The sequence below is a fragment of the Mobula hypostoma genome, chromosome 7, assembly GCF_963921235.1.
Source record: "Mobula hypostoma chromosome 7, sMobHyp1.1, whole genome shotgun sequence".
NCBI classification, from domain to species: domain Eukaryota; kingdom Metazoa; phylum Chordata; class Chondrichthyes; order Myliobatiformes; family Myliobatidae; genus Mobula; species Mobula hypostoma.
The window spans coordinates 151075854-151099133 of NC_086103.1; the positions used below are offsets into that span (position 1 = coordinate 151075854).

General features: G+C 40.9%; 1 protein-coding gene across 7 annotated transcripts in view; it reads left to right on the forward strand.

The window, feature by feature from the left end:
• pds5b (PDS5 cohesin associated factor B) overlaps positions 1–23280 on the forward strand; it is a 270645-nt gene that overhangs the window by 111446 nt on the left and 135919 nt on the right. For all 7 annotated transcript variants that reach the window (XM_063054295.1, XM_063054288.1, XM_063054290.1 and 4 more), the window contains 4 exons: positions 1247–1327; positions 7182–7322; positions 15626–15741; positions 18968–19062. In XM_063054295.1, coding sequence (XP_062910365.1) covers positions 1247–1327; positions 7182–7322; positions 15626–15741; positions 18968–19062 — 433 coding nt within the window. The remainder of the gene's footprint in view (positions 1–1246; positions 1328–7181; positions 7323–15625; positions 15742–18967; positions 19063–23280) is intronic.

Genomic DNA, 23280 nt, shown 5'->3' on the forward strand with positions numbered 1-23280 from the left:
GCATGTGAAAGGCCCTGCCCCGATGAAAGCTACAATTATTACTAAGCAAAGCAGTGGTTTAATTATTGAAATGGAAAGGCTATTGATAATTTGGTTAGACGATCAAAATCAGCATAATATGCCTATTACCCTTTAGTGCAAGAAAAGGCTTGAAGCCTTTTCAATGATTTAAAACCTGCACGTGCAGCAAGTGAAGGTGATTATGATGAAGAATTTGTTGTGAGTAGGGGTTGGTTCAATCGTTTCAAAGGGAGGGCAAATTTACATAATAATAAAGTGCAAAGAAGCAGTGAGTGCTGATGTAAGTGTTGCGAGTGATTTTCCTGAAGTGTTGAAAAAAATTATTGAGGAGTTTATTTGCCAGACCAAATATTTAATGTAGACGAGACTGGCTTATTTTGGAAAAAAATTCCTGAAAGGACCTACATTTCGAAAGAAGAAAAAAGTGCATCAGGGCATAAGGCATCGAAGAATAGGCTAACATTATTGCTTGGGGTAACGCATCCGGGGATTTCAAGCTAAGCCTTTGCTTGTTTATCACTCCCTAAATCCGAGGGCACTTCGCCGTATCATGAAGGCATCTCTTCCCATTAAGTGTTTTATATGCATAGAAAGGTAAAATATATACTATATACTAAGACAAACATTTGACTAACTGATGCTAAATAGGAATCGTATGTACCTGTTCCGACTTACCTACAAATTCGACTTAAAGACAGACTTAGGAATAGATCTCGTTTGTAACCCGGGGACTACCTGTATACAGAACTAAGGCATCCTGTCTCGTACCACAACCATTTCACATGATGTAATTTAAATTATTTTTTGTTTACGTGAGTATCTCAACTAGAAGGATAGATGCATCACTGGCACAATGGCAAGATATTTTAACTAGTTATGACATTGTATTTCTTAAGACATACTAAAAATGTGATGCAGATTTAGATATTGTGTTTCTGAATTTAGCCTTCGTCCAAACCAGGGGTTCCCAACTTATTTTATGGCATGGACCCACACCATTAAGCAAGGGGTCTGTGAATCCTAGGCTGTTAACCCCTGGTCTAAACAGTGTAAATGCAGATTGCATTGGTTAAAATGGTGCAATAAATGTTTCTCTAACGTAGTAGTATGTAGTTCTTTGTTATGGGCCAATATGAATTGAGTTCAGAAACTACAATGTTTTGCACTATAACTCTCAAATTAATGTCACTGAAATTTCTTTCTTGATGTTTTTGTTTTCTTGCAGAATCTAAACAAGCAAGCATATGATTTAGCAAAAGCTCTATTGAAAAGGACTGCTCAAGCGGTTGAACCATACATTACAAATGTAAGCATTTAACTGATCACCTCCCCCCACCCCACCACCTCCCTGGAGAATATTCAGAAGATATTGGTTCTGCTTGACTTGTATAATATTTGGTTACAGCACTGATCAGTAATAGCTATCCCATTGGCACAACATCTGTTTTAGGTTGAATGTTACCATCCTTGCTTCATCACACAAATTTGAGCTTGTACTTAAGTTTTATTAAGAGTGATTTTACAGTGCTTTAGTGTGTATCTTCATTTTGCCCATTGTCTATGACTAGACAGAACTCCTGCCTCAGCAAGGACCTAGACCCATTGCAATTTGCCTATTGTCACAGTAGGTCACTGACATTGAGTGCCAGGTTGTTGCTGCGGCACCGTTCTGCTAGTTGGCATACCTCACTCCTGCACGCCCTCAATCTCCATGACTCTTCACACTGCTTTAGACCACCTAGACAACACAGACACCTACGTCAGGATGCTGTTCATCGACTATAGCTCAGCATTCAAAACCATCATTCCAACAATCCTGATTGAGAAGTTGCAGAATCTGCACCTCTGTACCTCCCTTGGTAATTGGATCCGCGACTTCTTAACCAGAAGACCACAGTCTGTGTGGATTGGTGATAACGTGTCCTCTTCGCTGACGATCAACACTGGCGCACCTCAGGAATGTGTGCTTAGCCCACTGCTCTACTGTCTATGTACATATGACTGTGTGGCTAGGCATAGCTCAAACACCATCTACAAATTTGTTGACAATACAACCATTGTAGACTCTCAGGTGGTGACGAGAGGGCGTGCAGAAGTGACATATGCCAACTAGTGGAATGGTGCCGCAGCAACAACCTGGCACTCAACGTCAGTAAGACGAAAGAGCTGATTGTGGACTTCAGGAAGGGTAAGACGAAGGAGCACGTACCAATCCCCATAGAGGGATCAGAAGTGGAGAGAGTGAGTAGCTTCAAGTTCCTGGGTGTCAAGATCCCTGAGGATCTAACCTGGTCCCAACACATTGATGTAGTCATAAAAAAGGTAAGACAGCGGCTATACTTTATTAGGAGTTTGAGGTGATTTGGCATGTCAACAAATACACTCAAAAACTTCTCTAGTTGTACTGTGGATACCAGGCTGCATCACTGTCTGGTATGGAGGGGCTACTGCACAGGACCAAAAGAAACTGCAGAAGGTTGTAAATCTAGTCAGCTCCATCTTGGGCACTAGCCTACAAAGTACCCAGGACATCTTTAGTGGAGCGGTGTCTCAGAAAGGCAGCGTCCATTATTAAAGACCTCCAGCACCGAGGACATGCTCTTTTTTCACTGTTACCATCAGGTAGGAGATACAGAAGCCTGAAGGCGCACACTCAGCAATTTAGGAACAGCTTCTTCCCCTTTGCCATCTGATTCTTAAATGGACTTTGAAGCTTTGGACACTACCTCAGTTTCTTTAATATGCAGTATTTCTGTTTTTTCAATATACCTAATTGATTTACTTGTTTACTTATTGTTATGTTTTATTTTATTTATTATTTTCCCCTCTCTCTGCTAGATTATCTATTGCATTGAACTGCTGCTGCTGCTAAGTTAACAAATTTCACGTCTCATGCCGGTGATAATAAACCTGATTCTGATTTTATTTTCAACCAATGATTTGTATCCAGTTTGTGAAAGCCTTAGGGTAGTTTTATCAAACATTTTTTTAAGGTCCATTAAGGTTCCAAAAAAAGCCTCTCCCACCTACTGTGATCTACTTTAGTTGGAGTAAAGAACCAATCCAGTTCCAATTCACATTGGTTGAGTTTTGCTTCTTTGCTTTTAACATTATTCTTCATGTGTACTGTTGATAGTTAATACAAAAATATTGAGGAAATTGATTACATTTTCAATTTTGAGTCAAATGATGTGTCAAAATCTATAATAGACATAAAATAATTAAGCTATGAGCTGGAGGCTCTAGTTTTTCCTCCATATCTGTGGGAACTGCTCTAAAATCTATGAAATATTAGAAGAAATACGCCGCTATACAACTGGAGTTTGGAATTCCTAACCAAAGTACTTCAGGTAGTCAGGATGCACATGCGCTCCTCCCACCCCATCATCCTCAACACGGGTGCCCCCACAGAAGTGTGCTGAGCCTATTACTGTGCACTCTGCTCACACGTGATTGCACGGTCAAACACCCGAGTAATTACATAATCAAGTTTGCCAATGACGTGATTGTGGTGGGGCTCAATACCACTAATGATGAGATGGCTTACAGAGGGGAGGTGGAAGAACACAAAACCTGGTGCCAGGCAAATAAACTTTTTCTCAATGTCTACAAGACATAGAAGATGGTTATCAATTCCAGGAGAAATTGCACCACCCTCACTGCTCCCTTCTTTATGTTAGTGGCACAGCCATGGAAACTGCAAGCAGTTTCAAGCTAGTGGGAGTGCACTCCTTGCACAGAATACATTCTACACAATTACAAAAGCTCACCAAACCCCATTTTCTGAGGAGGCTTAAGAGGGCTAGACTTTGCACATCTATACTCAAGTCATTCTACAGATGCGCAGGAGAGAGCATCCTCACAAGCTGTATCACTGTATTGCAGCAGATAGGAAGGCTGTACAATGGGTAGTTAAAACTGTCCAACGCAACACCAGCACCAACCTACCTGCCATCAAGGACATGCTTTCAGGAAGGTGCCAGAAAAGGTCCGCTGGCATCATGAGGGTCTCACTCACTCTGCCCATGGACTGTTTGTCCCACTTCCATCAGGGAGGAGGCTACGCAGCATCCATGCCAGGACCACCAGACTCAAACAAGTGCTTTCCCCAAGCAGTAAGACAGATGAACACCTCTACCCACTAACCCACCCCACCAGCACCATTTTATCATTTCCTATTAGCTTCACAAAATGTACAGATGCTCTTCGTGTCTGTTATCACTTTATGGGCATACATAATCTATGTACATAAGCTATCTCGAGTATTTGTATTTATGGCAAACGAGAAAATCTGCAGATGCTGGAAATCAAAATAATACACACAAATGCTAGAAGAACTCAGTAGGCCAGACAGTATCTTTGGGGTGAAAAAGTTAACAATTAACGTTTTCAGCTGAAACCCTTCATCAGGGCGAAGGATTTCAGCAAGAAATGCTGACTGCTTATTCTTTTACATGGATGCTGCCTGACCTGCTGAGTTCCTCCAGTATTTTTTTGTGTGCATTACTTGTATTTATTGTGTTATTTATTTTTGTCGGTGTAGATCCGGAGTAACAAGTACTTAATTCTCCTTACAACACACATCAAAGTTGCTGGTGAACGCAGCAGGCCAGGCAGCATCTCTAGGAAGAGGTGCAGTCGACGTTTCAGGCCGACACCCTTCGTCAGGAGGGTTAATTCTCCTTAACACGTGTATACTTGAAATGGCATGAAATAATCTTGAATCTTGAGGCTCTCAATGAATGAATCCTCATTCTCATTCAGAATCTTTGGACTTCTCAGGTTCTGTGACAGTATCACCTCTTAGGCCCAATAAGCTCTCCAGTGCTAGTTTTTGTCTTGATGCTAATGTGTATTTCTCATTCATTCTAGGCTTCCACAGTTTAAAGAACATTTTCTTTATCTTCAGTAGTCAATCAATTAACATGCATGTGAGAGAAAATTCTACACACTGTAGATGAGAATCAGGTTTATTATCACTGGCATGTGATGTGAAATTTGTTAACTTAGCAGCAGCAGTTCAATGCAATACATAACTAGCAAAGAAAAATAATAATAAATAAGTAAATGAATTATGTATGTTGAATAGATTTTTTAAAATGTGCAAAAACAGAAATACCGTATATTAAAAAAAGTGAGGTAGTGTCCAAAGCTTCAATGTCCATTTAGGAATCGGATGGCAGAGGGGAAGAAGCTGTTTCTGAATCGCTGAGTGTGTGCCTTCAGGCTTCTGTATCTCCTACCTGATGGTAACAATGAGAAAAGGGACTGCCCTGGTTGCTGGAGGTCTTTAATAATGGATGCTGCTTTTCTGAGACAGCGCTCCCTGAAGATGTCCTGGATACTTTGTAGGCTAGTACCCAAGATGGAGTTGACTAGATTTACAACCTTCTGCAGCTTCTTTTGGTCCTGTGCAGTAGCCCCTCCATACCAGACAGTGATGCAGTCTGTCAGAATGCTGTCGATGGTACAGCTATAGAAGTTTTTGAGTGTATTTGTTGAAAGCCAATCTCTTCAAACTCCTAATAAAGTATAGCTGCTGTCTTGCCTACTGTATAACTACATCAATATGATGGGTCCAGGTTAGATCCTTGGAGATCTTGACACCTAAGAACTTGGAACCTGCTCACTCTCTCTACTTCTGATCCCTCTGAGGATTGGTATGTGTTCCTTTGTCTTACCCTTCCTGAAGTCCACAATCAGCTCTTTCGTCGTACTGTCGTTGAGTGCCAGGTTGTTGCTGCGGCACCATTCCAGTGGTAGGCATATCTCACTCCTGTATGCCCTCTCGTCGCCACCTGAGATTCTACTAATAATGGTTGTATCATCAGCAATTTTATAGCTGGTATTTGAGCTATGCCTAGCCACACAGTCGTGTATTTAGAGAGTAGAGCAGTGGGCTAAGCACAAACCTCCAAAGGTGTGCCAGTGTTGATTGTCAGTGAGGAGGATATGTTCACCAATCCGCACAGACTGTGGTCTTCTGGTTAGGATACCCACATGACCACAGTGAAACATGCAGGGAAAAAAAAACAAGATAGAACCGGAGGTCAGGATCAAACCCAGATCCTGAAGCTGTGCGACAGCAGTGATAACTGTGTGTGTCACCCTTCTGCCCAAATATCCATTTTACTGCATCCTTCCTTCCTGTGATGCAATGTCCATGCAGCAGAATTTGCTCTCCTATTGCCTTGCTTCCCCCTCCCTCTATCAACATGTGATAATTGGTCTGATATGGTTGCGCGAAATTGAAAGAAACTGCGCAGGTTATTCCTACTCCGTGATACAAATTCTTGAATGAAATGTGTTAGTACCTTGATGGGTTTTCTCAACACTGAAATACTTGAATTCTGTACTGCTGTCATTAGCTTGGGAACTCATTTTTTTGACATTACTGCTGTGAGATAGAATGGGCATTGGGCAGCTAGTTTAAAGAACAAGACAGTGGGTACGTTTTATTTGGAGGAGCTTACCTTTGAAAGAACATCATCTTCAGTGAATGATAATAATGGTGAGCTGGTCTGGCATCTTACTGTTTTTTTTCCTCCCTCAAATCAGTGCTCTTCAAAAAATGCCACCATGCTGTAGTCTTTAATTTCAGTTAAAAAAGATGATAGTTCCACACAGACCTTTTCTCTCTTAGTTCCTGAACTGTTTCCAAGTTTGGGATTTCCTGTAACTATGTAGAAGTTACATCCTTGGAGATTTTTCTATTGATGTCTTCAGTCCAGTAGTGAAAAGTTAACTTTCTTAGTTGACCAGCTTGTATGCTAGGAAATCAACCCACGATTCCTTTGCCTGCTTAGACCTGGCTCAGGTTTATTGATTCCTTTTCAAGTCAAAGGAAATAAACAACCATGAAGTATGTTAAATGTGATAAAAGATTTGTTTTATTTAAATTGATCTCTCTGACAACTTTTCATTTCAAAGGTATGACATCAATTCTCAAAGCATTTCTGCAAATTGCTGGTTGATGAGTCCTCTACTGTGCTGGCAGCTGATCAGAAGTTTGGGGCAATTTATAATGCTTGGTGTGGAGAGGATGTTCACTTTTACATTAAATGTGATTTTCATACGTTTTTTTGGATAGCTATAATACTAATGTTCAATATAGATTGTTTAGTACAGATTCTACTAACTGGTAAATTTTCTGCCAACAGTTTTTTAACCAGGTTTTAATGCTGGGCAAAACCTCCATCAGTGATCTATCAGAGCATGTCTTTGACCTGATCCTTGAGCTCTACAATATTGATAGTCATCTGTTACTTTCTGTTTTACCACAGCTGGAATTTAAACTTAAGGTACATCTGTTCACTCATTTCTATATGTTGCATGTTGACTGAAGCATTAACTTGATCTGTAATTCTTAACAAATAATGTGTAATAATGTTTCTTTAAGATTAATGTAATCATTGATAATTTTCTGACATTAATATAGTCATAGTCATACTTTATTCATCCCGGGGGGGGGGGGGGAATTGGTTTTCGTTACAGTTGCACCATAAATAATAGTAATAGAACCATAAATAGTTAAATAGTAATATGTAAATTATGCCAGTAAATTATGAAATAAGTCCAGGGTCAGCCTATCGGCACAGGGTGTCTGACCCTCCAAGGGAGGAGTTGTAAAGTTTGATGGCCACAGGCAGGAATGACTTCCTATGACGCTCTGTGCTGCATCTCGGAGGAATGAGTCTCTGGCTGAATGTACTCCTGTGCCCACCCAGTACATTATGTAGTGGATGGGAGACATTGACCAAGATGGCATGCAACTTAGACAGCATCCTCTTTTCAGAATCCACCGTGAGAGAGTCCAGTTCCATCCCCACAACATCACTGGCCTTACGAATGAGTTTGTTGATTCTGTTGGTGTCTGCTACCCTCAGCCTGCTGCCCCAGCACACAACAGCACACATGATAGCACTGGCCACCACAGACTCGTAGAACATCCTCAGCATCGTCTGGTAGATGTTAAAGGACCTCAGTCTCCTCAGGAAATAGAGACGGCTCTGACCCTTCTTGTAGCCAGCCTCAGTGTTCTTTGACCAGTCCAGTTTATTGTCAATTCGTATCCCCAGGTATTTGTAATCCTCCACCATGTCCACACTGACCCTCTGGATGGAAACAGGGGTCACTGATATCTTAGCTCTCCTCAGGTCTACCACCAGCTCCTTAGTCATTTTCACATTAAGCTGCAGATGATTCTGCTCACACCATGTGACAAAGTTTCCTACCATAGCCCTGTACTCAACCTCATCTCCCTTGCTGATGCATCCAACTATGGCAGAGTCATCCGAAAACTTCTGAAGGTGACAAGACTCTGTGCAGTAGTTGAAGTCCGAGGTGTAAATGGTAAAGAGAAAGGGAGACAAGACAGTCCTCTGTGGAGTCCCGGTGCTGCTGATCACTCTGTCAGACACACAGTGTTGCAAGCACAAGTACTGTGGTCTGCCAGTCAGGTAATCAAGAATCCATGATGCCAGGTAAGCATCCACCTGCATCGCTGTCAGCTTCTCCCCCAGCAGAGCAGGGCGGATGGTGTTGAACGCACTGGAGAAGTCAAAAAACATGACCCTCACAGTGCTCGCTGGCTTGTCCAGGTGGGCGTAGACACGGTCCAGCAGGTAGACGATGGCATCCTCAACTCCTAGTCGGGGCTGGTAGGTGAACTGGAGGGGATCTAAGTGTGGCCTGACTATAGGCTGGAGCAGCTCCATAACTAGACCATTAAGTTTCTTTAACTCTATTCAGCCTTCACTGTACTGTAACACTATTTCTTGGAATAAATTTTAAAATATTTTTCATGCCTGATTACTTTCTAGGTGGATAGTAAATTGTATCTTGTTTGATTGTCTTTCAAGAATTATCTTTCAAGATAAACATAGGGAAAGATTGGTTGAGGAAGGGCAGGACAAACATGAGGTTAGCATAGGTAATTTCCTTCACTAATGTAGGACAAGATGTAAAGTTTTTAAGCAATTACTGAGATGACAGGATGCAAGAGGTGTTGTGGGTGACTGAGTAGATTGGTTTCTTGGCATAAGTAGATCAGAAATTGGACAAATGAAATGTGAAAAAGAAGATAGTTAAAAGGTGAGAAGAGAATTTGCTAGAACAATATGATCAGGCACCTTGGGTATAGGATTTAATGTTGCTTTGTAGCTCTGGAGACCCATGTTTGTTGTTGACCTCTGGTGCTGTGACCATAAGACAAAGGAGCAGAAGTTGGCCATTTGGCCCATCGAGTCTGCTCCGCCATTTTATCATGAGCTGATCCATTCTCCCATTTAATCCCACTTGCCCGCCTTCTCACCATAACCTTTGATGCCCTGGCTACTCAGATACCTATCAATCTCTGCCTTAAATACACTCAATGACTTGGCCTCCAATGCCACCCATGGCAACAAATTCCATAGATTCACCACCCTCTGGCTAAAAAAAATTCTTCGCATCTCTGTTCTGAATGGGCGCCCTTCAATCCTTTAGTCATGCCCTCTCGTACTAGACTCCCCCATCATGGGAATCAACTTTGCCACATCCACTCTGTCCATGCCTTTCAACATTCGAAATGTTCTATGAGGTCCCCCCTCATTCTTCTAAACTCCAAGGAATACAGTCCAAGAGCGGACAAACGTTCCTCATATGTTAACCCTCTCATTCCCGGAATCATTCTAGTGAATCTTCCCTGTACCCTCTCCAACGTCAGCACATCCTTTCTTAAATAGGGAGACCAAAACAGCCCAGAGTACTCCAAGTGAGGTCTTACCAGTGCCTTATAGAGCCTCAACATCACATCCCTGCTCCTATACTCTATTCCTCTAGAAATGCATTGGCCGCCTTCACCACCGACTCAACCTGGAGGTTAAGCTTAAGGGTATCCTGCACGAGGACTCCCAAGTCCTGTTGCATCTCAGAACTTTGAATTCTCACCCCATTTAAATTATAATCTGCCCATTTATTTCTTCTGCCAAAGCACATAACCATACACTTTCCGACATTGTATTTCATTTGCCACTTCTTTGCCCATTCTTCCAATCTATCCAAGTCTCTCTGCAGACTCTCTGTTTCCTCAGCATTACTGGGCCCTCCAGCTATCTTTGTATCATCAGCAAACTTAGCCACAAAGCCATTTATTCCATAATCCAAATCGTTGATGTACAATGTAAAAAGAAGCGGCCCCCAACACAGACCCCTGTGGAACACCACTGGTAACCGGCAGCCAACCAGAATAGGATCCCTTTATTCCCACTCTCTCCTTCTTGCCAATTAGATAACGCCCTATCCATGTAGGTAAGGAGATTGCATTATGTATCTCAGGGCTCCCCAACCTTTTTCGCACTGCGGAACGGTTTGATATTGACAATATTCTTGCGGACCAGCTGAGCGGGGGGCTGGTAGGGTTGCCAACTTTCTCACTGTGTTTACCCCGAGAAAGACTACCATGACCATGAAGCCTTGCGTGGGCACCTGTGTGCGCATGCGTGCCGTGCGCATACATTACGTGCGCATGCGTGTAGTTGCCGATTTTTTTTTCCTACAAATCACTTTTGGCGATTCTGCTCAGTGAAACTATACTGTACATACATTATTTCTACTTTATACAGTATAGGCTGTGTATTTATCATATCATTCCTGCTTTTACTATATGTTAGTGTTATTTTCAGTTTTATGTGTTATTTGGTATGATTTGGTAGGTTATTTTTTGGGTCTGCGAATGCTCAAAATTTTTTCCCATATAAATTAATGGTAATTGCTTCTTCGCTTTACGCCATTTCGGCACGAAAGGTTTCATAGGAACGCTCTACCTTAGCGGGGGAAATAAGGGACAAGGGTGGTCTTGTATGGGACAAACCAATTTAGCCCAATATACGGGATGTCCCAGCTAATATGGGACAGTTGGCAGCCCAATATCGCTGAATCAGTGGGAGCCCTGGGCTTGTTTCCCTGCAACAAGATGGTCCCATCGAGGGGTGATGGGAGACAGCGATACTCAAAGGGGGTTCCTTATGTCCAGTCTATTCCGCAGTTTAGTTTTCGTTGCATTCATTGCAGAAAATCCTGCTTCGCAAAGATATGTTGGAAATGGAAGCAACGTTTTCAGTGCTTTCGTGGCTATCTTAGGGTATTCAGCCTTGACTTTGATCCAGAATGCTGGCAGAGATGTTGTGTCAAACATACTTTTCAGCCCACCATTATTTGCAAGCTCGAGGAGTTGATCTTCTTCCCGCGCTGACATGGATGATTCACCGGGAACATTCACAAATGGGTCACGGACCCATTCCTTTGCACGTCTTGGGTCATTTGCGGTTGGGAAGTAACGCGCGAATTCTGTCGACAGTGAAGTTAGGTGATTGCGCAGCAGCTGTGAGAGAGACGGTGCAGCCTCAGTCTCTCCCAAAATCCCAGCTAATGTTCGGAACATGTCAAATATGCCCCTGTCCACTTGCTGTCCCCACAGTTCCAGTTTGGCTTTGAAAGCAGACACTTCATCTGCCAACTTGAAGACAGTTGTCATTCTCCCCTGAAGTGACAAATTGAGTTCATTGAGCAGGTTGAAGATGTCACACAGATAAGCGAGTTTTGCTATCCACTCCTCGTCACTGAAGTGTGCTGCCAGTGGTGACTTTTTTTCCCTGAAAGAAATCTCTGCAGCTGCTCTCTTAACTCAAAAACCCTGGCCAGGGCTCTTCCCCTTGATAGCCACCCATCTTCAGTGTGTAAGAGAAAGCGTTTGTGCTCTGCATCCATTTCCTCGCAAAGCTGCTCAAACAGATGTGAGTTAAGGGCTTTTGCTTTGATGTGATTGATAACTTCAACAATGTCACTCAACACGCTGTTAAGATCAGGTGACATTTGTCGGCTAGCCAGCATTTCCCAGTGTATGACACAGTGTGTAGACTGGCATTCAGGAGCAACCTCTTTGACTCAGGTAGTGAAACCAGACAGACGTCCAGTCATAGTTGCAGCCCCGTCTGTGCATATTCCAACACAGAATGACCAGTCCAGTTTGCCTGACATGTAGTCATTCAAAAACTCGAATAGTTCTGCCCCAGTTGTGTTAGCTGGCGGCGGCAGTGCACACAACATATCCTCGTGCACATGGTCTTGAAATATATATCGCACATAAACCAGCAGTATTGCCTTGTTGTCGACACCGGTAGACTCGTCGCCCTCGATAATATACCATGGTAACTCATTAAGCCGTTCCAACAGCTGTGCTTCGATGTCTTCTGCTATGTCATCGATTCTCCTTGAAACTGTGGTAGCTGAGAGAGAAACCTGTGCTGTCTTGTTAGCTGCAGCTTCTCCCAACAGTTCATGGCACATGCCCTTGGCAGCAGGCAGAATCAATTCTTCACCAACAGTGAGAGGCTTCTTAGCCTTAGCAATACGGCTAGCCACTAAGTACGACACTCCCAGAGCAGCAGCATTTGCGGAGGTGGTGGCTGTCAGCACTTGCTTCTGTCCCGCTTGCTCATGTTTTTTTCCGCTCAAAAAACTCAACGGGTTTGTCATTAAGTGCAGGGTGCTTGGACTCAAGGTGCTGAAGCAGTTTTGCGGGCTTCATTGCCTCATTAGACAGCTTGTCTCCACATATCACACACAGGGGGCTTGGAGCGTGTGAGTCATCGGTCGCAATAAAGCCATATTTTATGTATGACTCGTCGTATTTTCTGTTGAAGGAAGCTTTCTTTTTTTTGCAGTCTCTGCCTCAACTGTCTTTCCGTTATCATCATCGTTAGGCCTTTTATGTCCTCTTCCAAAGAAATTCTCAAGCGACATTTGTTTTTTACTCATACTGGCTGATGACCTCTGGTGTGGGTGATGTCCGGCATGGGTAATGACCTCGCGTGCGTTGAAGCTCAACAGTGGGCGTGACAGGGAATGAGGAAAGGTGCAGCTGACCCATATTGCTTCATATCACCAAATCATATAGTTTCCTTGCGGCCCGGCAGCACATGCTTTGCGGCCTGGTACCGGTCCACGGCCCGGTGGTTGGGGACCACTGATGTATATGATCATATATGTTTCTCCAGATTCTCCTGCTCGCTCTTGTATTCGAAAGATATTGTGGTAGATGAATTGACTACTATAAATTATTTCTTCAGTGCAGGTTAATGGCAAAAGAATGAAAGGGTAGTTGCTGGGTTTATGTGAGAGAGATTAAGTTGCAAGATATGAGAAAATAGAGGGAAGTGGGACTAAGCGCTGAGCCAATTTGGAGAAGTCAAGAGTGGCATCTCTGGCAGCGAAATCTAGACCTAGATTGAGTCATCGCAGTGGGGTCCAGATCCTATTGTCAGGTTCAGACAGTTTAAGCACCTGCTCAGATAGTCTGTGCATTCTTCTCTCTGCTACACTAAGGCTATGAGACTGCTCCTAGCTGCTGTGCTTCGTGTCTGCAAACTTTGTGGCAACTTGCCCTGCTAATATGATGAACTGAATTCCAAAGCTTTGAGCCTACTCTGAGTTGCTCTGGGGATTTGGATCTAAGGACTCAAACTTGCTTTGGAATGCTTAACACAAAATAATCTGCAGATGCTGGGGTCAAAGCAACACTCACTACAGGCTGGTGGAACTCAGCAGGTCGGGCAGCATCTGTGGAAACGATCAGTCGACGTTTCGGGCCGGAACCTTTCGTCAGGACTACGAAGAGTTCTGGCCCGAAATGTCGCCTGATCGTTTCCACGGATGCTGCCCGGGCTGCTGAGTTCCTCCAGCGTGTTGTGAGTGTTGATTTGGAATACTGTTGTTGTTCACTTCTATTGTTTGCAAGATTTGTTGTTTTTTCTCTTTCTCTGCGGGCACTGGGGGTGGTCTTAATTTTTTTAAATTGGTTTCTTTCGGGTTCCTTGCTTTACGACTGCCTGTAAGCAAACAATTCTCAAGGTTGTATAATTTATACATTCTTTGATAATAAATTCACTTTGAATCTTTGAATTTCCCTGAAAGTCACCAGGGACCTGCTGGATGAAGCAAGTCTTCTGAATTTGTTTCAAATTAATACTGATTTTCATACACTTTTAAAGTAAAAAAAAATATTTGTGCATACATAAGCATGAAAATGTTGATGCTTTTTGATATTTGCATGCTTTGGTATATATTTGCATACAGCTGAGACTAAATTCTGAACCACATTGTCCGTTTCTAAGAAAACCTTCACCTGGTCTTGTGTAGCTATTTTATTAATTTCCTGTCCTACTGACGTTCTTTTTTTTTTAATGCTTTTTCCTCCCTTCACTAAGCATGAAAACATGCTTTCGTTTCTCTCCACAAGTGACTATAAACAATAGTGCATTCTTATCCTGATGACACTGTTTCCAATCTGAAATATTGAGGATGTGTTGTTGACTGGTGTTTTGTTTGGTAAAGCTCAGTATCCAAGTTGTTTTGATTTTGATAGTCCAGTTGCTTGAGAGAATGTTGCAGTATTATATTAATTGAGCATACCTGAGCTTGTATTTGGCAGTGTGCACTCTGTAAAACTCATCCATCAGAGCAAGGATTTGTTATTGTTATTTGATACTAATAAGTGTTGTCACCTTATTGTTGACTACAATGTATTGCCTTTTAGTTAATGTATGTCAAAGCAGCGTTAAATTCTACGGAAACCTTACAGTAGATGTATTAGGTATATCAAATATTAGAAGTGGCGAAGTAAACTTAAGAAATATTTAAGAGAAATCTAAGTGTGCTCTTGATTGCAATCATTTTTTGAACTGATGGCTCTTCTGCACAAAAACTTAAAAAAAATAATAGCATACTATTATTTGCATATTATTATAACTGAGAGGACACAGTTTTAAGGTGCTTGGAAGTGGGTACAGAGGAGATGTCAGGGGTAAATTTTTTTTTACACAAAGTGGTGAGTGCGTGGAATGGGCCGCCAGCGACGGTGGTAGAGACGAATACAACAGGGTCTTTTAAGACACTCTTGGATAGGTACATGGAGCTTAGGAAAATAGAAGGCTATGGGTAACCCTAGGAAATTTCTAACGTAAGTACATGTTTGGCACAGCATTGTCGACCGATGGGCCCCAAATTGGGCTGTAGGTTTTCTGTGTTTCTATATCAAGTAGATCTTGTTTAGGAAAAGAAAAAAAAATAGGATATGTACCAAGAGTAATGAATATATTTTAAATTTTAAAAAAACTGCAAAATTCCTGAAAGGTATTGCAAATTTTGTCAAAGAAATTTGTAACTGAATCACTAAATAATACTCATTTCCCTTTTCTTATTCTATCTTGTCCTTTCTTTTTTAAGAACTTTAGATCACTAGTTTTGAACCACTCTGTAAGAATTTCTTTGCCTGCTCAGGCACAACTGTAGTCATCCATCAGTAACAATTTCATTTGTTTAATCTTCAGTCTTTTTCTGCAATATTTGTGTTTCTGACATACTTTAGTTTCTATCTTTTCAATATTTTGTATATTTATTTCCTCATTCTTAGACTAGAATACTTTCATTTTCTCACAAAGTGCATTTGTTAATAATGATGGCAAGAAGAGACTTATTTCGATAAGGGGGTTTGTAACTGTTTACACGATGGATCTTTTAAAAAAAAATGGATGGCAATTAATTTCTCCAATTTTTATGTTTACAGAGCAATGATAATGAAGAACGTCTAGCAGTCGTTAAGCTGCTGGCAAAAATGTTTGGAGCAAAAGATTCTGAATTGGCATCCCAGAACAAACCATTGTGGCAATGTTACTTGGGAAGGTGGGTTACAATTTAACAATGACATAGTTAAAAAGTATCTTGTTATTGTTAAGTGATTTGGATGCCCTAAAACCATGAGAGGAGCTGACAAATGTATGTTCTTCCAGGATTACATGAATTGCAAATTTAAAAGTTGCAAATGGTATCCTCATTTTCACATTTATGTGGGCTTGTATATATATAAAAAGGAAGTGATGTATCTGTTCAATATTATTTATATTGCAGATTTTTATGATTTTGAGCCTTGCATTATTAACGCAAAATATAAAAGTCATTGCAGAAGGTCCAGCATTGATTTGCTAATTTGATCAAGGGATGCCGAATTTACTTCAGTATATTTTAAAGTCACCATTTTGATCTTTTAAATGTTTTAATTCCATTTGGAAAAAACCTTTGTATCTGGCTGCTAAGAAAGCCACATTTGCCTATAGGGTTTCGCTTGTGGAAAATGAAATGCAATTAGTTTTGATGAAGAGTCTGCAAAATTTATAAAGATTTCATAATAAAGGCTTAAAGCCTCTAGTGTATGTGGCTTAGTTTTAAAAAAAGTAATTTACTCATGGTTACTGCCTTTAGGAGGGTTGAAGTGAGCTACCTCCTTGAATTGCTCCAGTGCTGCTGGTGAAGGTATTATCAGTATTTTTGCTGTTCATTCATTAGCAATTACAATTTGTTTCCAAGTTAGTATGCTAGCAGCATATCTCTTCTAATTTTGTCTTTGATGGTAGAAATTGTGAATTTGAGAGAAGTTATCAGAGTAGTTGCATGGGAAATAACTTCAGTGTAGTTGTATGCTTAGCATCCACAGTGCACTCAATGGTGGTTATGCATTTAAGCAGGCAATTTTGTTTTGACTACTTGTGCTGCTTTCATCCAGGCAGATGGAAAGATTCCCTTGTGCTCCTGTCTTGTGTCTTATTCATTCTGTAAGGGCTTTAACATCTCAGAAACTGCAGGATGGCCAGCTGCTAGCCTGCCTTTATAACTGCAGTATTTATGGAGCAGGTCCAATAGAAAGTTTGGTCATTGCAGTTCCCCGGATATTGATGATCTTCAGAACGCCATGGGCAAATGTCCTACGCTCATTGCAGCTGTTCACTGCTTAGTGTGCGTAACTTTATTAGTTGCCACCCGTCAGAATGTCTGAATGTCATCCAAATTGTGCCATGTGCAGGTACTCAATACTTCACTTCCTCAAAAGTGGTGAATCAGGTTAATAATGTTCAATCTTCACTTGGAAGGAAGAATATTGACAAAGCAATTGCAGATGGCTTAACTTGAATATTCCACACTGGCCTGTATTGTTTACAGAGGTTTCTGAGCAATGTTTCCCCATTGAACTGGTGCATGGGTTTACTTAGTACATCCATCTAGTCTTTCTATTCTGTTTGCAGATTTGCACTTGAGATAGTGTGTTAGAAAACTGATGCATGTGTACAGTGCACAGTTTTATAATAAGGGAAGAGGCACTGGAGAGTACTTAAAATACTGTACAAAGATAATGATGAAATTGAGGTATCAAGAAAGGATTAACAGGCAGGATCTGTAAAGAATAATTGATTTCTTTTTAAAAAAAAATTACCAGTTTTCATAAATGAGAAAATCTGCAGATGCTGCAAGTCAGTCCAACACTCACAAAATGCTGGAGGACCTCAGCAGGCCAACCCAAAACATCGACTGCACTCTTTTCCGTAGATGCTGCCTGGTCTGCTGAGTTCCTCCAGCATTTTGTGTGTGTTACCGGTTTTCATAAGTGGAAATATTCATTGTGCATGCACTATGAATTCAATACCCAGCAAGAAATTCTTATGGGATTTTATTGAAACTTCTTTGTGTAGAGAGCATCAGGAATGGAGAACTTGTAGCCACAATTGACACTGTAGCCGTACATGCACTTAAAAACTAAATGAACATCTGAAGGAAAAGGAAGGAGAGTCAGATGATGCAAATTTGAGGCTTTAGTTGATCATAAATGTTGGCATGCATTGATCAAGGCTTTTTCAACGGTGTAGATTTGGTTCAGTGATATTACGAGGGGTGATTGATAAGTTCATGGCCTAAGGTAAAAGTAGTCAATTTTAGAAAACCTAGCACATTTATTTTTCAACATAGTCCCCTCCTACATTTACACACTTAGTCCAGCGGTCGTGGAGCATACGGATCCCTTCTTGTAGAAGTGGTCCACAGCAGGGGTGATTGATAAGTTCATGGCCTAAGGTAGAAGGAGATGAGTTATTAACTTCAGTCTTTCTGCATTATCACTCAAAGAGATGGACTGCACGTGCATGTAACGAGAGCGTCTTGGACCTCCAAGTGGTCCACAGCAGGGGTGACTGATAAGTTTGTGGCCTAAGGTAGATGGAGATGTGTTATGTCGCTCTCGTTATATGCACGTGCAGTTCAACTCTTTCAGTGAAAATGCAGAAAGTTTGAAGTTTCTTCTCATCTCCTTCTACTTTAGGCCACAAACTTATCAATCACCCCTGCTGTGGACCACTTCTGGAGGTCCAAGATGCTGACTTCTACAAAGAAGGGATCTGTATGCTCCACGACCGCTGGGCTAAGTGTGTAAATGTAAGAAAAATAAATGTGCTAGGTTTTCTAAAATTGACTCCTTCTACCTTAGGCCACGAACTTATCAATTACCCTTCGTAAGCCTTTACTGCGAATCTTAATAATCAAGAATTGCATAAAAGCCATCTCATTTTGCTGAACAGTCATAAGATGAGATAAAGACAAAAAGCTAATCTTGTCTTAATCTTAATCTTACATCTGTTCAGCAAAATATACAGTGAAATGCGTCATTTACGTCAACGACCAACACAGTTCAAATATGTGCTGGGGTAGCCCGTGAGTATTGCCATGCTTCTCCATCAATATAGCATGTTGTTGCTTCCTTTGTAGTAACCAGACTACAATTAGTGTAGGTCTGCATGCTGAAAATCTGAGACATTTCAAATAAAATCGCAGATTTATAATAATCTTAATATTATAAGAAAATCTGTTCTGTATAGTTGCTCCAGCTGCCCGTCAACTGTTGCAGTTAATTGGTGTACAATAAACTATTATTGGTGTATTTCACCATATATTTTTCAAGACCATCGTTAATTTTCATGATTCCATTTGGTATTTAGAGAATATGCCTGTGGTGAATGCGCACATTAAGAAGATTTCCAATTCAGTGAATTGCTTCCATTTTAGCATTATTTCTACAATCTTCCTGTAGATTCAATGACATCCATGTTCCTATCCGTCTTGAATGCGTGAAGTTTGCAAGCCACTGTCTTATGAACCATCCGGACTTAGCAAAAGATCTGACTGGTAAGTATCCAATTAACTAATTTATAAAGAATGTACTGATTTCTCAACTAATAGAAAAAATAATAATACTTATCAGAAATATTGGGAAATTGATGACAAGATCAGTATTGTTAAATCCTATTGTATCTTGAAAATGTTCTTCAACTGTTGCAGTCCTTGTTATGAAGGAATATGATGGCGCTGTTGGATTGGGAGTTCCAGATTTTGGACCCAGTCACAATAGAAGAATGGTGATATATTGACTACACAACAGAAAACTTGGAGGGAAACTAGCTGATGGCTGTTTTCTGATGTGTCTGTTTTTAACCTTTTGTAGCAAAGATTAGGGGTTTTGGAGATGTTGTCCAAGTAGCTTAGGTAAGTATCACATTGAACTTTGTTTTTTTTTGGCATGTGTCTACGTGCGTGGCTGCGTGTCCGTGTGTGCATCTGTGATGTCTTTTTCATGGCTTTTACAAGGCGTGGAGCGAGAGAGAGAGACTGTGTGATGTGTCACTCCTCACACAGACATTTTCACAGTATTTTCCCTTTATTTTACGAGGTTGAGTTGCGATCTCGACACTCAACCCGGCACGGATGGAACGTGTACTCGGGAGCGGATCTGACTAATTTTGAATCCAGGAACCTCCACTCCCAGGTCCAGCGCCGATGTCATTGCGCCACTAGCCAGCCCTTATCACATTGAACTTTGTAAAAGATGCATATTGTAAATACATGAAATTCTGAAGATGCTGGAAATCTAGAGTAACACACACATGCTGGTGAGACTCAGCAGGTCAGGCAGCATCTACAGAGAAGAATAGTGCTATAAGGGATCTCAGCCTGAAACTTTGACTGTTTATTCCTCTCCATCGATGCTGCCTGAGATGCACATTGTATTCTTTTTACAGCAGGAATGGAGGGAACAAATGTTTAGCGTAGTGGTCATGGTGCCAATTAATCTGGCTGCCTTACCTGAGATGGTTTTGAACTTCAACTTTTGGAGCTGCACTTACGCAGACAAGTGGAGGATAATTATAACCCACCTGATTTATGTCTTCTAAATTCTGAAAAGGTTTTTGAAATGTTAGAAGGTGGATCACTCACCACAGGATATTCAACTTCTGACGTTTCCTTGTGACTTTTGCATTTATGTGACTGCTGCAATTGTATTTCTGGTTTCCAGAATGTTGATAATTGGGAACTTGACAATAGTGTTGCCATATATTCTCGAAATAGAAATGTGCACAAGGAATAAAACAGAGTTAACGTTTCAGTTCAATGACTCTTCATCAGAATTGTGTGTTCTGCTGCTGTTCATTGGACTGCTTTGGCTGTCACTGAGCATGGATGTGGGTCTTGCTGGCTGTCAAGACCATTTTTAGGTGGACTAGCCATTTTTAGCTTAGAGGCCGCTGTACTCCCGAGGGCTTTCTGACTATTCAGCAGGGAGGCAGTTTTCCCATGGGAGTTTTAAACCCCAGAAATCAATGGTACAGGACTGGAAATTTTGGGGAGCTGGATGGATATTGTAAGATATATCCCACAAAAAAACATGGAATAAAATGGATATCAATTCAGTGCATAATTGAGGGTACTTGTATTTCTGAAGTTGTTGCACTCTTTTTATTACTTATGACTTTGGGTTAGGGCTATTTGAGTGTTTCAGGGGAAGAAGGCTAATTGAAAGAGCTTCAAACAAAACAACAGAAGAGAAAGTTGCAAAGTTTTGATGTGCTGATTTTAAGATATATCTTCAGGTAATTTAAATATTTGGAACAACTTAACAAATTTTATTCTAGATCTGGATGTGATATTTTGATTATTCTTTGGTTACTTTAAATTTCAGTATTGTAAAGAATAAGAATTATTGCTTATGAACTGCATGCATGGATTTCTTTTAATCTTTATGACGAGGTTCTGAATTAAGCTGGGCTTTTATGAAATCAAGATTGTGTGAACTGTGATTTTAAAATTTATGTTGAATTGTGTTTCTGTATAGGCTGGACTGTGTAGAAAGTTAATTACCACAAATGGATGGTGAATTACAAGTATTGCCCAATAGTCCTCATTGTGTCACAAATGTGTTGAACATTCACAGTTGAAGTAATTAATGGCTTCAGCTTCAAAAAGGAATATATAAGTTCATTCTTGATGGCAATGGTGTTGAAAATTTCCTTAGAGGATTTAAATTATATTGCTGTGGAAACAACAAAGATTCATTCATAAGTGGCTCGTAGAAAGTAAATTTATAATTAGTTGCAGGTCCTTCCAGGGTTACTGCAGTGTTCCTTTCCCTGAATTGCTTGTAAGTCTGAAATGCAACTGCGAACCAAGTTGGCACATGGCAGAAGATGTCTGTAGCCCTGCAGAAATCTACAGGTACAGCCTGCTGGTCTCCCAAGTGTTTGATCATATGCACAGGCTGCATACAAATTGGGTGTTTGAGGTGGCAAGAACCTATATTCTACAGTAAAAACTCTTACCATTTCAGTTTCTTTTGAAAATGGATAAAAACATAACAATTTTAAGGTGTTTTGTAGTTCAAGGACTGAAATCAAATCATGTTGCTCTTCCTCTGAGTTTTATTGATATTTGGCGATGAAAGTCAAAATGCAAATTTAAAAAATGACAATATTCATCATGTGGTCTGCAGTGAACTGCATTGCAACTTTTATTTGCTGTTTGTATATGCAATCCAGACAGATGATTTTTGTTTTAAACATGAAGTTAAGCTTGGTGCATCACCTTTGTTACTAGAAACATTTGATTTCTTTTCCTTTAATCCTTTTGAGTATTTCTCATAGTGGACCAGATTCAGTGCAACATCACTGACTCAACATGGTACTGTGGCACATTCTCAACTCTGTTCTCATTCAATAGTTTCATTAGTTCTATTTAACATTAGATAAATGTATGAAATGTACATCCTGAAATTCTTGTTTGTCACAGACATCCACAGAAACAGAAGTGCTCCAAAGAATGAGTGACATGTAAAACATTAGAAACTCAGAGCCCCCCACCCTCCTCCACACACAAGCAGCAGCAAAGCAATGACCCTGCTCCACCCACTTCCATTAAAAAAGCATCAGCACTCTCCACCCATCAAGCATGCAATAGCAAATCCCCCAAGAAAGACCATGATTTGCAGTACAACAAAAAAAAGTTGTTCACCTGACAATTTGTCATGCCACAGGCTCTCTCTCTCTCTCCCTCTCCCCCTAATAAGGAAAAAGAAGTGTCCCCTTTCAGCAAGAGTGGAGACATGACAAAACAATTTGCTGATTTATGGTGTTAAAAGTCTGTTGTGTCACTTTTTTTCTAAGTTCTCTGCCCAGAAATTTGGCAATAATCTCTTCTCCACCGACTAGGGAGAGACAGAGAGAGAGCGCGATTCGCCGAGTACAGAGCCTCTAGCAGTTGATCTGCTGTTCCCAATGTTCTGTTCTCTCCTGCAATGCTGCAGTCAGCGGTATCAGATTAGAATCATCCCATCCACAGGGCCATGAAACCTCGCAACCCTGAAGGCCTGCTTGTCTTCTAGGCCACGTGCTTGGGATATTGAAAAGCGGCCGGTTGTGACCCCACGGGAGCAGGTCCCACCACCGCAAAGAATGTGGAAGACTGAAAGATATAATGTGTGCCCATCTGACCTCTTACTCTATTTCTAGATCTGTGCTTGAGTGCTGGAATAGAAATGAGAGACTAGATATGTTTCACTTACAGTCCTGCCATAATGTTGCTCCAATTTTTTTTTTAATTGAAAGAGGTCCCGATCGTCAACATTATGTGCTGTGTCATATGGAGTGGGTGATCATGGTCTTCCATCTGTCTTTAATCTGAGAAGTTCTAATAAGCTCTTCAAAACTTTTGGCTGTCCATGGCTTTCACTGCAAGATGTTCAAGCTTCCCTTTCCTCAGTGCATGTCACAGAAATTCCAGCTGCTATTTCCTGATTGATATCAGTTCTCTTCTTATTCCAGCTTTTTACAACACTTCATTTGTTACTCTGACCTTCTATGATATTTTCATCATTCTTCTCAAAAACCACATTTCTACAGCTTTGAGTCTTCCTTCATTCTGCTTTGATATTGTGCAGCATTTGCTCCATATATTAGTGTAGAATAAGCATAACACTGGTTTATGTTTGAGTTTTGTACCCATAGAAATTATGTTATTCTTTAGTATCTTGCTAAAATGTTCGAACATGCATTTAGCAATCACAATCTTCCTCCTAAT